The sequence below is a fragment of the Lissotriton vulgaris genome, chromosome 3_1 (assembly GCF_964263255.1).
Source record: "Lissotriton vulgaris chromosome 3_1, aLisVul1.2, whole genome shotgun sequence".
NCBI lineage: Eukaryota > Metazoa > Chordata > Amphibia > Caudata > Salamandridae > Lissotriton > Lissotriton vulgaris.
In genome coordinates, this window is record NC_141689.1 from 1620803497 (window position 1) to 1620819887 (window position 16391).

General features: G+C 41.2%; 1 protein-coding gene across 1 annotated transcript in view; it reads left to right on the top strand.

Annotated features, from left to right (window-relative positions):
• Positions 1-16146: 16146 nt before the first annotated feature.
• Positions 16147-16391, top strand: part of LOC147728263 (thioredoxin-like) — a 119976-nt gene continuing 119731 nt past the window's right edge. The window contains exon 1 of the mRNA XM_086963762.1: positions 16147-16191. Within this exon, the coding sequence (XP_086819888.1) occupies positions 16147-16191 (45 nt within the window). The remainder of the gene's footprint in view (positions 16192-16391) is intronic.

Consider the following 16391-nt stretch of genomic DNA (forward strand, 5'->3'; position numbering starts at 1 on the left):
CAATTTTGTTAAAGGTTTGTGGTCACACCGAACAGTGAATTTCCTTCGCCACAAAAATTTCCTAATGTGTTCTAAAGCCCATACAACAGCAAGTATTTCTCTTTAAACCAACGAATAGCATTCTTCTGTGGGGGTAAGAGAACGTGAAGCAAACACAATAATAACTTCGGCATTATTATCATTGCATTGGGTAAGAACACTGCCTAAACCCTTGCTGCTGGCATCAGTTGTGACAATTGTATTGGCACAAGGATCAAAACCTTGTAAACTGGGTGCCTGAGCAATGGCTTTTTTAATTTCCTCAAAAGATTTTTGACAAAGAGCACACCAATTAAATCGCGTTTTGTTTTTTAAAAGAGACCTCATGATATGGGTCTTTTCAGAAAATGTGTCCACAAATTTCGCATAGAATTCTGCGAGACCTAAGAATGATCTCAGATCTTCTTTGGATTTTGGTGCAGGAGCATCTCGGATGGCACTTACCAAACTTGACTTTGGTCTTATCCCAGATGAGCTAACCTCATGTCCAAGGTAAGTGGCACTTCTCTCTGCAAATTTACATTTTGATGGTTCTGCAGTAACACCTTTACTCTGTAAAATACACATTACCTTTCTCAAACGCTCATCATGTACACTCTTGTTTGATCCCATGACAAGGATGTCATCCTGAAAGAATATTACTCCCTGCATATCACCAAATAACTCATGCATGAGCCTCTGAAAAACAGCTGCCGCGGACGCAAGTCCGAAAGGCATGCAACAACATTGGAAACATCCAAAAGGGGTACAAAATGCAGTGAGGTGTTTACTCATGGGGTGCAAGGAAATTTGATGATATGCACAAGATAAATCAATGGTTGAGAACCATTTAGAACCTCCAGTCAAAGTAAGCATCTCATCAATCCTGGGAAGAGGAAATTGATCAATTATAATGTTATCATTCAAATACCTTAAATCTATGCACATGCAGATCTTACAGTTGGAACGTCTAGCGATCACGATCGGAGAAATCCAATCGGACGCTTCAACAGGTTTGATTATTCCAGCATCTAACAATTTATGAATTTCCATTTTTACCTCATCACGTGCAATCAGCGGTATATGACGTACCTTATGAATTTTTTAAACAGCATTTGGTTTAACTCTGATTTTGTGTGAAAAACCTTGGAGATTCCCAATACCTCCATTGAAAACTCCAGGAAATTCTTTCAAAACCCAATTCTTTGTGTTTTCTGATTCACACATAATTAACACTTGTTCAGGGCTATTAGGATTTAGAATTATATCAAGCGAGCGTTGATCCTTCCAGCCCTAAACAGGTTGTCCATCTTTAGCTACGTAAAGCTTACACACAGACCTTAAACTCAAACATCAAAGATCTAAATCCTAACATGTCAATTTTCTATCCAGTGAAACTTTCAGGAATCACATCTGTAGGTTGTAATTGTGGACCAATTTCACTTGCAAATTTCCCATCCCAAATGGATTTGGGTATAATAGTAAATGGAGATCCAGAATCCGCTGCCACTTGTAGATCTATACCACCAAAAGAGACCATACACAATGGTTTGTTACTATCATCACAGGTAATATTTACAACCACATGTCTAGCCATATTTGAAGTATTCACATTCTCATCACGATAATCATCCTACTCATTGTCTGATAAGTCAGAGTCATTGTTAGTTACACAAGTAACTTGTGTTTTCTTTTGGGGCTTCCTTCTACATTGTTTGGTAAAATGACTAATCAGACCACAGGCTGCAAATTTTGAAGACTTGACAGGAAACTTATCAAACCTAGCTGCATGTGATGTACTGCCACACCTATAACACGCAAAGAATTGAGTAGAATTATCTTCTCTGTTGAAATTGGAATTTTTGTGTTACCTCCAATTTTGATATTGCTTGGTTTGTCTGAAATTAGAATTCTTGTATTTCCTTATGTCACTGATCTTATTAACAGTCACTGGATCATTGGAAGTAGAAACTGCTTTAGCACACCTATCCGAGAGCTCTGCTTTTTTAACTAATGTAATTATGTCTTTGAGGCATGCATCTCCTTCAATCCACAACTTGTCTTGGACATTTTTATTTTTATTGTACATAACCACTTGGGGCTAGATGTAGGTAATTCCCATTTACAGACTCTTAAATACCGAATTTTACCGAATCGGTATTTAAGAGTCTGTAAATGGAAAGGGGGCAGATTTAGGTAATTCCGAATTTAGGAATACCGAATCTGTAAGATTCGGTATTTACTGATTCGGTAAATACCAAATCGGTATTGCCCATTGATTCCTATGGGCCTTGAAGCCCAAAGGAATCAATGGGAAATACCGATTCGGTATTTACCGAATCGGTAAATACCGAATCCTGCAAGGGTGCAGGGGGTGTCACTTTGACACCCTCTAGCACCCCAAGTACAGGCTTGTGTGACATGTGGCACACATACATGCCCTAAGGGCATGTCTGTGTGTCACATGGCACAGGTGTGAATGCACAGATGTGCATACACACCTGAATTCGGTATTTTACCACACAATAGGATTGTGTGGTAAAATACCGACTCTTAAGGGCCTGTGGCACTCTTATCTACATATGGATTTACCGAATCGGTAATTTTACCGATTCAGTAGGCCCCCTACATCTGAAAAGCATAATACCGGTCAAAAACGGCCGAAATCGGCCGTTTCCGACCGGTATTAGGGCTCCTACATCTGGCCCTTGGTCTCTAATCATATCGTCATGTAAAGGTCCAAACTTGCACTTAATGGCCAAATTATTTAAAGCAGAGACATAATCCTCAATGGACTCATTTGTGTTTTGTTTGCGCTTGTAGAAAGTACGTCTAGAGACTGCAACACACACAATTGGAGAATAATGGTCATCAAGATTTGCTATGGCACATTTAAATACATCAAAATCTCCACTTCTTTCAGTCTTTTGCATCTGTAAATAAACTCTGAGACCTGGTCCTAAACAGTGCATTAAAATTCTTTTTTTTCTTTCTGGAGACATGATACTGCCATTATCTTCTAGAGTGGCAATATAATTTAAAAAATATTCCTTCCAATCTAACCATTTAATATTTGGTTCACCTGGATTAACTAGGAATTCTTTTGGATCACTTAAAATAACGCTCGTGTTACCTTGTGAAATAGAAGCTGTACTGGATTCCCCATCCATTTTTTTAAATGAATATTAAAACATTAATAACAGGAAATAAATAAGAATAATTTGCAGTCTTACTGTGTAGAAATGATGAATGCCTGAGATAACACAGGTTAAATCCGCAGATTCATGTTGTAGCGTTAAATAAAGAGAAGAAAAAAATAAAATATTAAGTATGGCCGATGGTGTTACGTTGCGTGACCTTTGCGTGACATGAACACGTTGAATTTCCGGAAATAAAAGCTATGCGTAGAAACGTTCACACACGCGCTGGCTGTCTGAAGATAAACACCACAGAAAGGTGGCAACCGGCTTGTGCTCAGAGTCTGCACGCTTCAGGCTTCAAAGGTAAACACCGCTGCCGTTGCATTCACTGGCTCGCGCTTAAAGTCCAAATAAAGCTCACACTTGATGCCTCGTAGGTTTCAAAAGTAAACACTGCTGTTCGCGCATTAATTGGCTCACACTTAAAGTCGAATTAAGACTCGCGCTTGAAGCTTCGTAGGTAAACACAGCTGTTTACAATTTAATTACTGACATGCATTAGTGAAGCATTAAGTTGTTGAAAGACGAAGTAATCTCACAGTTAACTGAAGTCAAAATATAAATGCCAGAATAAAGAGAAACTCACGGATAGGAGGATGTCAGGAGTCTTCGTCGTCTGTGAAATAGTAGGCTGAATCAATTTGCGCGGCACAGATGAAAATAAAGAAAGTTGAAACAGTTCGTTCCTTCGACTATTTGATAGATACATTTTCCTTTGAAGGTTGTACTGAGGGTTCCTAGTCCTCGTCGCCAAATCGGTGTAGTAATGAATGATACACCGGTAATTTCTTGTAACTTGGTTCTTTATTTAAACCCCAGCAAAGGAGAATAAACTGTACAGCTGGCAGGAAACAGAGCTTCTTTCTTAACAGCTTCCAGAGAATGTCCTACAATACACATATCAACAATTCTAGATCCTACTCAAGATTCTACACATAACACTAATCGTAAAGTGATATACTACACAGGGGTATTTGTATTTTGCTTTTCACCAAAAAGCCCAGTTTTGTACATTGATTGTAAAAAAGCCAAGAAGCATGCTGAATGAGTGAAAAAAAACATGGGCACCCTCTTGCCACTTAATGTGATGAAAGCGCATCCACCAAAGCGAAGATTACACCTTCTCACAGAGATCTTTCAGGAAGGTGACAATCTCAAATATGGCAGGCAGTCCGTAAAAGTCTTGCTGGCCTGGTGGGCAGCCCACAATACCTTCAATTGTACCTTCTGTCTTTTCAGTCCCGTGTGTTCCAAAGGTCTTTACAAATGAATTAACTGTGGTCAACTCTAGTGCAAGGGTTTTTAAAACGTCCAGCAAAATGAAATATTTTAATGTTATCCTCCCCAGCAATAGAACCATATTTTAAGCTTCTAGTTGCAATCTGGTATCCCCTTGCTGTGGTGATGTTGGGCAGCTGTCTAGTGTTTCTCTGATGTGGTGCTGCCCACACACTACTGACCATTTGTTGTGCAGGAAATGTTCCCTATCTCAAACCTGTGAGTTAGATTCTTACCTTGCCAGCAGTTCGGTTTGCATAGTGCAGCCACCAACCATTGTCCTGTGCTCGTCTGCTGCATGTTGGAATTGGCGCGCAGTTGCAATCTAACCAGCTTGGGCATTGTGACGCAAGTGTTTACGTTTAGACCTCTGTTCTGCCCAGTCTTGCCTTGCCGAGCCCCGCTGAAGCCGAGCCCCGCCAGACCTAGCGCGGCGATTGCCGAATTGACGATTGCCGAATCCTAGTGCGTGGAGAGACGGAGCGGAGCACGGAGCACGGAGCTCGGAGCTCGGAGCGGGACCTCGTCTGCCGTTTACAGCGGCAGGCGGACAACGGGACAAACGGGATAAAACGGGCAAAAACGAAAAACACCTCCTCCCCTGCCTCGGAGAACAGCGGAGCCCTCGGGCAGAGGCAGGGAGAGTCGAGGGGAGGGGATGCGGGTGCTGGAGCGGGAGCAGCACAGTAGGAGGGCGTGATAAATCCAACGAGCCCTGCACACGCAGCGGAGGCAGAGTGTGCCTCAGACCGCCAGCCCCAATTCAGCCCCCTCTCAGCCCTCATTCCTGCAGTCGCGGACCATTAGCTGGTTTTAGTGAATCCAGCAGAGTCTGCAAGGAAACATTCTGAGAAACTTTGATATTATAAGCAGGAAAAAAGGGCGTATAGCTGAAACACCAGCCCTCAGAAGATAAGAATACCGACAGAGAAGTTGCAGACCTTAAACTCGACAGGAAGCTTCAGTAGGGCAAGGCAGCAGGCGGAAGGCAACAAAGGCAGAACAGAGGTAAGTGAACAACTCTCAATATAAGTATTTTTAATAATTAAGAATTACAACCCTTAGTATAACATCAGCCCCCTGACTAGAAATGGCTCCCAAAAGAGGGCAAAAATTAATGGATGAGCTAGGAAGGAGCAAATCTTTGGAGGGCTCAAAATCACTGGATGAAAGCCAGGAAAGTCACGCATCATCTATGGAAAACAGTAAGGGGAGAAGAAAGAAAAGAAAAGTAAAAAGAGCAACGAAGAATGCCCAAAAGGCAAAAAGAGGGGGCAATCAAACAACCATTAAACAGAAAGAGAACACGGCAGCGTCGAAGTCCATAAAGGAGTTTGTAGGCAAACATTATAAATCATTAAACCCCGCAATAACATCGGATATAGATGGTGAAATAGTGGTAATTGGCGAGGAAATTGGTGAAATCTCAGGCCTACTAGATGAAAATCAAAGACGGTTAAATAAGGGAGAACTCCAGGAAGAAACTAATTTTGATAATGAAGATGATGGGGCGAACCGCAAATCGTTAAACCAGACGCTGCAGAGCCAAAATCGCCAAATTTCGGGGCCTCGTCTATCATCATCGCCAAAGATGTTTTCACTGTCGCCACCAGAGTTAGAAGATCACAGGGGAAATGAAGGCCAGATCCAGAGCATAATCTGGGGAGGTGCACCAGATCAATTCCAGCAGCTCCATTCACTGCAAAAATCTCCTATACACCAAGAGAGCCTAAGGATTAATTACCCAGCAAACCCAGTCAGAAATACCACACAGGACTCGGTGCTTACCGAAAATCCAACATCCTCGCTGATGGATCTAATCCTGTTAATGCAGAAGGCACTTCAAGGAATCCTGGAAGTAACTCTCTCAAACAACGGAGTGATGAAAGCTCAGAAACAACATCTAAAGAAAATCGAAGAAGAACTCGGAGAAATAAAGAGCCAACTGCCAAGCAGGGAAAAGCCAACTGATACTTCGCTACCAAATGAGGAAAGCGACAGGATAATACCAGAAGAAGAAAGCATGGTAATACTTGAAAGATCGCCTAAACCCGCAGAACATACAGCAAAGGATGCTGCAGAAACTATGGACAATGTGTACATATCAAAAAGGCCTATGCTAATAAAAAGGCGCGGGGGATATGCCACAATTGGGACCAGGAACAGGATAGGAATGCCTAGGAAAACGAAGCATGTAGAAACAAGAAAAAAGAAGAATGTAACGAAGGGGGGGGTGCAGTCAGGATTAAATGCCTCAGCCCCAACATTTATAACTCAGAGACACATACAGGTAAAGGCAAAAAATCCAATGACCCCAAAAACCCAGAGAACCCCCAGGAAAAAGCATACCCATATGGTGGAAATCGAGAACCCGCCCTCCATCCATACGATGAGACAAAAATCAAGACTAATGGATGAACGGGTTACTGAACAAAGGCCCGGAAGACTACAGATGCATGAAGAACCCAACATGAAAAATAAAGGTCGGAAAAGAGGGAGAACATTCTCCAGCCAACAAACATACGAAATAAACACGAACTTATATGAGAGGGCTGGTAACAACTGGTTATTTTTGGACCAGATACCAGCAGGAAGGAAAGAGAAGCTGACAAGAAAAATTAATCCCCTAAACAGAGCCCGGATTTTGGCCGCATTTGCCAAATGCGGCAGTCTGAGGGGGATCGGCTCAAGGGACCTCCAGCATGTTGGCTTTGTAGAAAACAGGCATGGAAAGGAAATAACAAAAATCACCCTCCACTCAGACCTGGTAAAAAGAGCAATCCTGAAAGCCTCAAACGAGATAACGCAACAGGGTATAAGGATTATCCCAGAGAGTGATACAAAATCCTCTAAAGATAACAACTTTTTAAAACAGCATGCTGGGCTACAAAAGAGACAAGTGATCCTCTATAAAGAAACAAAAGGAGATCGAAGTGCTCTGAACATTGTAATAGACAACTCAGGGAATGATCCCCCATGGGGCAACTGGTCGTTACTTAGTAATCGCTTGGGAGAATGCAATGAAAATAATTCGGTGGATTTAGACGAAGAAGGTGCTCTGAGTGACATTGAATAGGATGGAGGGGGTTCGCAAGATCTAGGTCTCTTAACCTGGAATGTAAATGGGCTAGGCAATGAGCAAAAATGGGAATATGTAAAGGAATCCATAAACAAGGTGGACATTGCCTGCCTGCAAGAGACCTGGTTATGCGACGATACCCCAACCCTTGACGGTTATGCCCAGATACATAAACCCGCCATAAAGAAAAATCGTGGGAGGCCCTCGGGGGGGCTGATGACATTGATTTCAACAAAAATATTGAGGGAAATAAAACAGTTGAATACAAAATGCAAATGGGTACAATCAAGCAGAATTGAACTCATGACGTTGGATCCAAATTTTAAAATGTTGATTTTAATGAATGTTTACATGCAGTGGGACAGCAGGGAGGAGTATGAAAGGGAAATGAGATGTTATAAAGAGGACGTAGACAATACTCTAGAAAACTATCCTACAGACATAATAATGATGATGGGGGACTTCAACCATAAACTAAACCCAAAAAAGGCTGACCTTTGGAATAGGGAACAGTTAGAGGTATATGGAATAAACCCGGCAAGGTTCCCAGTTGGGGAAATTTCGAAACAAGACCTAGAACTAATACATATCCTAGGAGGCAGAGGTTTCCATTGCGTAAATGGGAGAATAGAGTCAGACTCACCGGCTGGAAAAACGTTCATTCAAGGGCAACAGAAATGCCCAATTGACTATATATTCCTGCAGGCCTGGAACTTTCATTTAATTAGACACTTTAAGTTAGACCAAAAAGAGGTGAGCGATCACAAACTCCTACACATAGTAATATCAGGGGGTAGGAAATTACAGAGAGAAACAGTGATCACCCAGGAGGTTGAGTACCCCAAACGCGTAACAACACGTCTAACTGAGGAATATATGGAAAAATTGAAGGCTATGCAAACAAAAATGGCACCTGAAAACTGTGAGAATAAAAATCTGGAATGGTTTGTTAGAAAATTAGAAGAAGTTGTGCAATGCCTAAAGATAAAATTAAAAGGGGATAACCCCTTAAGGGTTAAACAAACAAACTGTGGTAAAGGCTTCTCAGTGGTGTGCCAAAAAAAAGAAAAGGGAGATAAGAGCAGCACAAAGGAAACAAAAAAAGAACTTTACTCTAGAGAGACAGGAACAGTTAATCAAGCAGAAAAAAGAACTCAAGCAAATGGTACTCTCCGCAAAAAGGTTACACAAAGAAAAATGCTGGTTAGAATTATTAGAAGCCATAGAGAAGAAAAACCTAAGGCAATTTTGGCAACTAGTAAAGGCAACAGCTGGAACAACAGATGGGGAACTAAATTGTGCGGTGAGTGAGGCAGCTTGGGAAGAGTACATAAGGGAACTTTACGGGGCAAGGACTCCCAGAGAGGACATAGGGATCGAAACATGGCAAGAAATCTCAGAAGATCTTTTACTCAAATTTAATGAAGATCAAGTGGAGCTCACAATAAAAGAACTTAAGTTAACCCGGGCAGCAGGCCCAGATAATCTTCCTGCAATAATTTTGAAGACCGAGGTTAAATGGTGGGCAAGATTTCTTGCCAAATTGTTCCAGGTAGTACTAAAAGAAGGGGTGATGCCTCCAACCTGGAAGGGGGCCGTAATTAGGCCGATCCATAAGAAAGGGAGCAAAGAGGAGCCAAAAAATTACCGGCTGATCAATCTCCTAGATATAGGTGAGAAAGTGTTTTCTAAAATAGTACTGAAACAACTGAATGCATGGGTAGACGAGTTCCAAATAATTCCCATAGAACAGGGTGGTTTTAGAAAGGGCCACTCTACAATAGACCACGGATTCGCTCTATGGGCGATGGCGAGGAAGTCGACGGAACAAAATGGCAAGTTATGCTGTTGCTTCGTCGACTTCAAGGCAGCCTTTGATTCTGTGGATCGGGCATGCCTATGGGAGACTCTAAAGAAGTTAAATATCCCAAAAGATTTACTTACTATATTAAAAGAACTACACAGGGAAAACTGGGGCCAAGTAATTAAAGATACGGTGGGCTCCCTGACACCAAAAATACCAATTGCAAATGGACTCAGACAGGGCTGTGTGCTGGCCCCCCAGCTCTTCTCTATCTTTCTGTCAGATCTCCCGGCTTACTTAGAGGTGGAGGGGAGTGCCAGCCCAAAAATGGATGGAAACAAGGTACCCTGCTTATTGTACGCGGATGATCTGGTAATAGTAGATCAGACCGAGAGGGGCCTCCAAAGGAAGCTTAATGCCTTCAAGACTTATTGTACCAGCAAATTTTTAACTATCAATCTGGATAAAACCAAAACCCTATGCTTCGGGAGAAAGTTAAGCAGATTCAGTTGGTATATAGGTGATCTCAAACTGGAAACAGTTAATGAGTACCGATATTTGGGTATTTGGTTTGATAGGTCCCTAAACTGGAATACCCATTTGGAAACTCAAAAGGCAAAGGCACTTGCTTCCATATGTGGCCTAAAAAGGTTTAATGGGGACTATGGTGAGATGTCTCACTGACCACTGCTAAGAGCTTTTGATGCAATGATCCCCCCCCAAGTTCTATATGGCGCTGAGGTCCTTTATTTGAGCGGTAAGGGATCTTGGGACGTGATAGAGGGGAATTGCATAAAGAGGCTACTATCACTTCCTCAATCTGCCATGATACAAGCCATCAGAACCGAGATAGGTACAAAGTCATGGGTGATACTAACCCAGATGGCTGTGATCAGATTCTGGAAGAGACTAGAAGACCCTGAAAGTAAAAAAGTAGCAGACTGGTGTCGCAACGAAATTCAAAAAAGTGAGCTAAAATGGGCGAAGGCCTGTAGGGAAAAACTGATTGGAATCTGCAACTCACTAGAGATCGACTTGGATCTGGGAACATACCAAATCCCTTGTACTAAAGGTAATCTGAAACAAAGGGGTAAAGAAGTCTCCAAATCGCTGGGCATAGGCTATTTAACAAAGAAAAAATCAGTGGAGCATATGCTAAAGGCTTGGTCCCAAGAAAACTGGTTCCCTTACCTTGATAGTCTACCCAATCGTGGACTCAGGCAAGAGATCCTGAGACTTCGAATTGGGATTAACCCATGGATTATAAACAGAGACCTTAAAATAAAAATGCTAGATCAAGAAGGTCGCTGTAGGTGTAATTTGGGAACTAAGGGTGACCTGCAGCACATCATGTTAGATTGTCTGACACTCATAGATCAAAGAAAACTTTGGCTGCGCCCAGTCTTTATAAAATATGATGTAAAAACAAGGTCGCAGGCGGCCAGCCTCTTAACAGAAATCCCCTACATTGATATTGTAATTGCCCTTGGGAAATTTATGAAGGCGGCCCTGAGTGCATTGAGAGCCAAAGAATAAAATGTTGTACTGTAGGGCTTTAGCGGAATAAATTCGCTTGGAGTAGTAAGATTGGGAATAGGTTTTATATACAAAAATAAGTTTTAAGATAATTGTAATTTTTACTGAATTTCGTACTTTTGATAATAGTGTATATGATTTTTTTTTTTTTTAATGGACATGTTTTTAAAAAAATAAGTGTATGAATTTTTGGCGCATGCTCCATCCAGTGTTTTGCCACTGCATTGTTTAAAGACTACGGTCATAATAAACATATATTTTGACTTGACTTGACTTATCAGGTCACGCTGTGTGACCTATGTGGGGGCCATTTTGAAGGCATGGCTGACTTATACTTGATTACAACTGTCTGTCAGGTACACATGTATGCAGCTACGGCTGGCATTCCTCACGGCAGACTTAGGAGTTCTTTACAGGAAAACAAAATATTAAATATGTTATTACTCTTGGGTGTTCATTCTTTGCATCAATGAGCTTGTCGTAAATAAGTAAAGAACACTACAGTATAGATAAAGCTGTAGTTTAAAGGAGTACAAGTAGCAGTAACCCTAACGCTAGCTGGCCAGGCACAAACTGACTCTAACAAGGTTCTAGCTGAGTCAGAGCCATCTAGAATGTAGAACACAGGAAAGAGCATAGAGAATAAAACCATAGAGTTTAAAAAGTAAATAATATACAACACATCTTCCCTCATAATACAGAAAAGAAAACATTAAAAAAAACAATGAATCACAGAAAATAAAAATAGCAAGTTAATCACAACAATAATCATTCAAATACAAAGGTGGTCTACGATACCTTGAATTTCTGACCACACCAGAATTGGAGGCAGAATTATAAATTGATTGATTTGAAGTAATGTTAGGAACACTATTGCTGCATTCAGAGTCATAAGCATCACCACCTCCATCACTCCGCCTGGGAACAGGAAAGGAATGAGAAGTAACTGAATCTTAGCAGAAGAAAACATATAACCGCTATTCCTGCTGCTGGAGAAATTTTCCACAAGAAGAGTTAGAATAAAAACCCTTGCTACTATCTCCCTTCTTATATAAAGCCACACTCCGTAAATTCCATTTCTCACCATTAGACAAAACGATATATTGTGGGAAAACACTTTTAACCATGAAGGGACCTTTAAATTTTGATAAACCACCAGTAATCCTGCCAGGTTTCACCTTCACTAGATCACCTTTTTCAATTTTAGAAGAGTGAAACTGTGGGCTGGTGGAAACAGAAGTCTGCTCTTCTTTAGACAAAAGTTTTTTTAACCATGAGGGTGTTAACTTAGTGCTAGGAACTCTGCCTCGCATGATTTCAAAAGGAGACTTATCCTTTAAACCATGAGAAGTAGTACGATATGCATATACCATTTCTTGCACCAAGTCATTAACAGAAACGCCTTGAGTAAGCGCCATCTGAATAGTACCCTTGACAAGTCTGTTTAAGCGCTCACACAAACCATTACCTTGAGGGTTATATAGAGAGGTCCTATGATGCGTAATGCCAGAGCTGCCTAAAAACGAACACATGGAATGAGACACCAACTGTGTACCATTGTCTGTAATTATAATACTTGGGAAACCTTCTTGTTAAAACAGAGATCTTAAATGTCTAATAGTTGTGTCAGTGGTGATGTCAATCACAAATTCCACAGATAACCAATTGCTAAACAAATCAATTGAAACTAAAGCAAAACGCTGAGACAATGGCAATTCACCCATTGGACTAATAAATTCGATACACAAAGTGTGCCAAGGTAAACCAGGATCGGACAACTTCCCCATGTTTGCGCCAACAGCAATTTTCAATCTTTTCTCACTTTCTTTGCAATAAGAACATGAATCAATCCAAGAACAAACCTGAGAATCCAAACCAGGCCATCAAAAATTAACTTTCAACCTTTGTTGTGTCAAAGTATTGCCCAAGTGACCTTCATGTGCCAAGGCTATCAACTTTTGCCTTAAACCAGAGGGTGGAACAAATTTCTCTCCACGCAATAAAACATTGTCACAACACAACGAAAATTCATCAATTATCTTTAAAAATGGTCTAACACTGACACTGACACAGGACTCTCGCCTTGAACCAAGTTTCATTAATTGAATGACCTAATTCAGAACAACATCATCAGTCACTGCAGCAACCCATTCTTCCTTAGAAAAAGAACCTTCACCCAAACAAACGATGTCATCAATCCAGGCAATGTTACAGTCAAAATCCTCCTGACTAAAACCAAGCTTACTCGTGTCCTCATTATCAACAGAAAGCCTAGACAAGCAATCCGCCTGAAAATTCTTCCAACCCCTGCACATGAGAAATTTCAAAATTGTACTCCTGTAGCTTTGCAGCTAATCTAGCAAGTCTAGGTGAATTTTGTACCCCACAAATATGTACAAAAGTAATGCGTCCCCTAAGCCGCCGCCAAAGCCTCTTTCTCAATAACAGAATAATTTTTCTCCGACTGAGAAAGAGTGCGAGAGGCGAATGCTATGGGACGATCACTCCCTTTGTGCTTCTGTTAAAGAACAGCGTCTATCCCAGAGGCACTAGCATCAACCATCAAAGTAGAAGGTTTGCTGGTATCAAAAGGTGCAAGAATCTTAGCATTACAAATATCTTTTTTTATGTTATTTAAACCACTATCATGTTCAACACTCCAAACAAATTTGCAGCCTTTCTTTAATAGCTCTCTCAAAAACATGGCTTTTTCTGAGAACTTCTCAACAAATTTTGAATAATACTCAATCAACCCCATAAAGGAGCGCAATTGATCTTCATCATTAGGACTTGGAGCAAGACGTATAGCTTCCAAAAGATCTTTCTTCGGCTTGACACCATCAACCGAAATCTCATGTCCCAGATATTCAATATTCTGCACAAGGAAGGAACATTTGTCTTCACGTGAAGTGAGACCAGTATCCAAAATCCTCCGCAAAACATCTCTGAGTACTCTGTTGTGAGCAGCTACGGTGTCACCAAAAGGTAAGATGTCGTCTTGGAAGAAAACAACATTGTGTAAACCTTTGAATATCTCACTTACCATTCTTTGAAACACACTAGCCGCCGAAATTAATCCAAACGGAAGCCACGTCAACTGAAATATCCCCTCAGTGGTCACAAAAGCAGTGAGCTGTTTTGAGGTTTCGTGCAATCTGACCTGCTGGTATGCACTCTTCAGGTCGAGCTTAGAGAAAAACTTAGCCCCCTGAAGAGTGGAAACCATCTCACCTATATTAGGTAAAGGGAAAGTGTCTGCAATTACACATTTATTCAAAGACCTAAGGTCAACACAGAGCCTCAATTTTCCGTCAGATTTTTTCGAACTGACTACCGGAGAAACCCACGCAGAGGCCTCTACCGGCTCGATCACACCACTCTGCAACATGTCATCTATCAGAGATTTCACCTCATCTCTAATAGACAAAGGAATTGATAATACAGGTTTGAACTCTTGGAGAATGCTGTCCATACTCTCATCTTCTATCACCATTACCTGATTTTTTGCCCTAGGATTGATGATAATATAAAGGTCATACTGATGTACCCAACCCAAGATGGGTGGGCCATCCACAGAGACATAAACTCTACCAAAAGTAGACCTTTTTTGAAAAATAATATCAGAGTCAATGTAACCAATGATGTCAATGTTTTCTCCCTGAAACCCAGTCGGAGAAATATCACTATGAGCAAGTTCCTTTTCTTTCCATATGCTCTTGAAAAAATCCTGTGGTATTATTGTATATCCGGATCCAGTGTCCACCATCAAGAACACTTAACGTTTGTCGATATAGAAGAGGGCCTTGGGTCTATTTTGACGTCTCTCTTCACCTACGACACCCACATCATTGACAACAAGAAGTTTATCCCTTTGTTTAAAGTCTTCACATATATAATCCTCGACGACAGTTACACTCTGTTTTATTTTAGACCTGCACATCTTTGAGAAGTGTCCAACACGGCCACATTTGAGGCACTCTTTATTTACAGCAACGCAAAACCTTGCATCAGAAGAATGGCTAAAGCTCCCACATCTTGAGCATTGTTTGTTACTTTGATCATTCCTTCTCTGAAAGGATTTATTTTTATTCTTAACGACTGCAATAGACTCTTCCTCATATTGCTCACTCTCTGGATAGGCCTTCTTGTCAGAGACCTCAGAAACATCCTGTTGCATGATGTTCTTTTGTGAGAATCTATAACCTTCATACAATTCTCTGATTTTTCAATAACCTTTGCTAGCTCAATAGCTGTTTGTAAGGAGGGATTCTTCGCTGCCCAAAGTCTTTCTTGAATCTTTTTGTTTGAACACTGCACGATGAGTTGGTCTCTTATAAGTTCATCGTTCATAGCCCCAAATTTACACTTGATAGACAGCTCCCTCAGACGTGCTACAAACTCATCTATAGACTCAGCCTCTCTTTGACGCTGCGTGTAAAATTTGTACAGACTCATTCCAAGATTCTCTTCTTTTGCGAATCTGACTTCCAGCCTAGCGATAGCCTCCTTGTACTCATCAGGCATGGGTTGCCCATTAGCTTGTAAAGCTATAGGTAAAAAACCGAAAAACCCTCTGCCCTTCCTTACCAAGGGTACTCAGTAGAATTGCTTTCTTGCGCTTTGCAGAAAACTCCTGCCCATCTAAAGCTTCAAGGTAATTGTCAAAAATGATAAACCAATCCTCCCATTGCATTTGTAGATTACCGACTTCGCTCAAGAAAGGAGGTGGTAAAATTACATTGACAGGAACACTTATCTATTGCGCCATTTCTGGTTCAAAATGTCACTTCATACAAGATAAATCCGAAATTGAAGATGGCAAAACACACTTGTAAGAGTTCCTCTGAATATAGTTAAACTGTTCTTATTACGATGGCAAAGATAAGTTTTTTACTGTCCTTTAATGAAAACAAAGCAGTTATGCTTACAGGATATACAGTCACGTACCTTGAAATGTACACAAATTGTAGTCTCAGGAAGAATTCCTATTAAAATCCCCCAAAAATCCCAATTCCTTTGAAGTTGCAACGAGATGCGTGTGAAACGAACTCTACACAGTATCTCAAAATGGCCACGATCCCAAAACGAGGCTTGAAACACAAAAATGCGAGGTCGGGAACACAAAGCGTCGCGTCACCTTAGCGCATGACCTCACTGCGTGATTGCCATTGTCCTAGTGAGCGTTGCCAGGAAGCAGGTTGCACCGCCTCGCAGGGAACGTCGCGCACAGAATGCGGGATGAATTTAAAGGTGGCAAACTACTCACGGACCGTTGGGTGAGTCACAGGCTTTCAATTATTTTGGAAACGATCCTCCTTAGTGAAGAAATTCTTCCTCCAGCTCGACACACGCTGGGAGACTCTTCCGTGTGGTGGGTCCACAGCGATAGGGATCTGCTGCTTGTAGTAGACACACTCTCCTTAAGTGGTCAAAAATAGGCTCCAAAAACGATAGAAGTCCTCTCTCCACTCCTGTT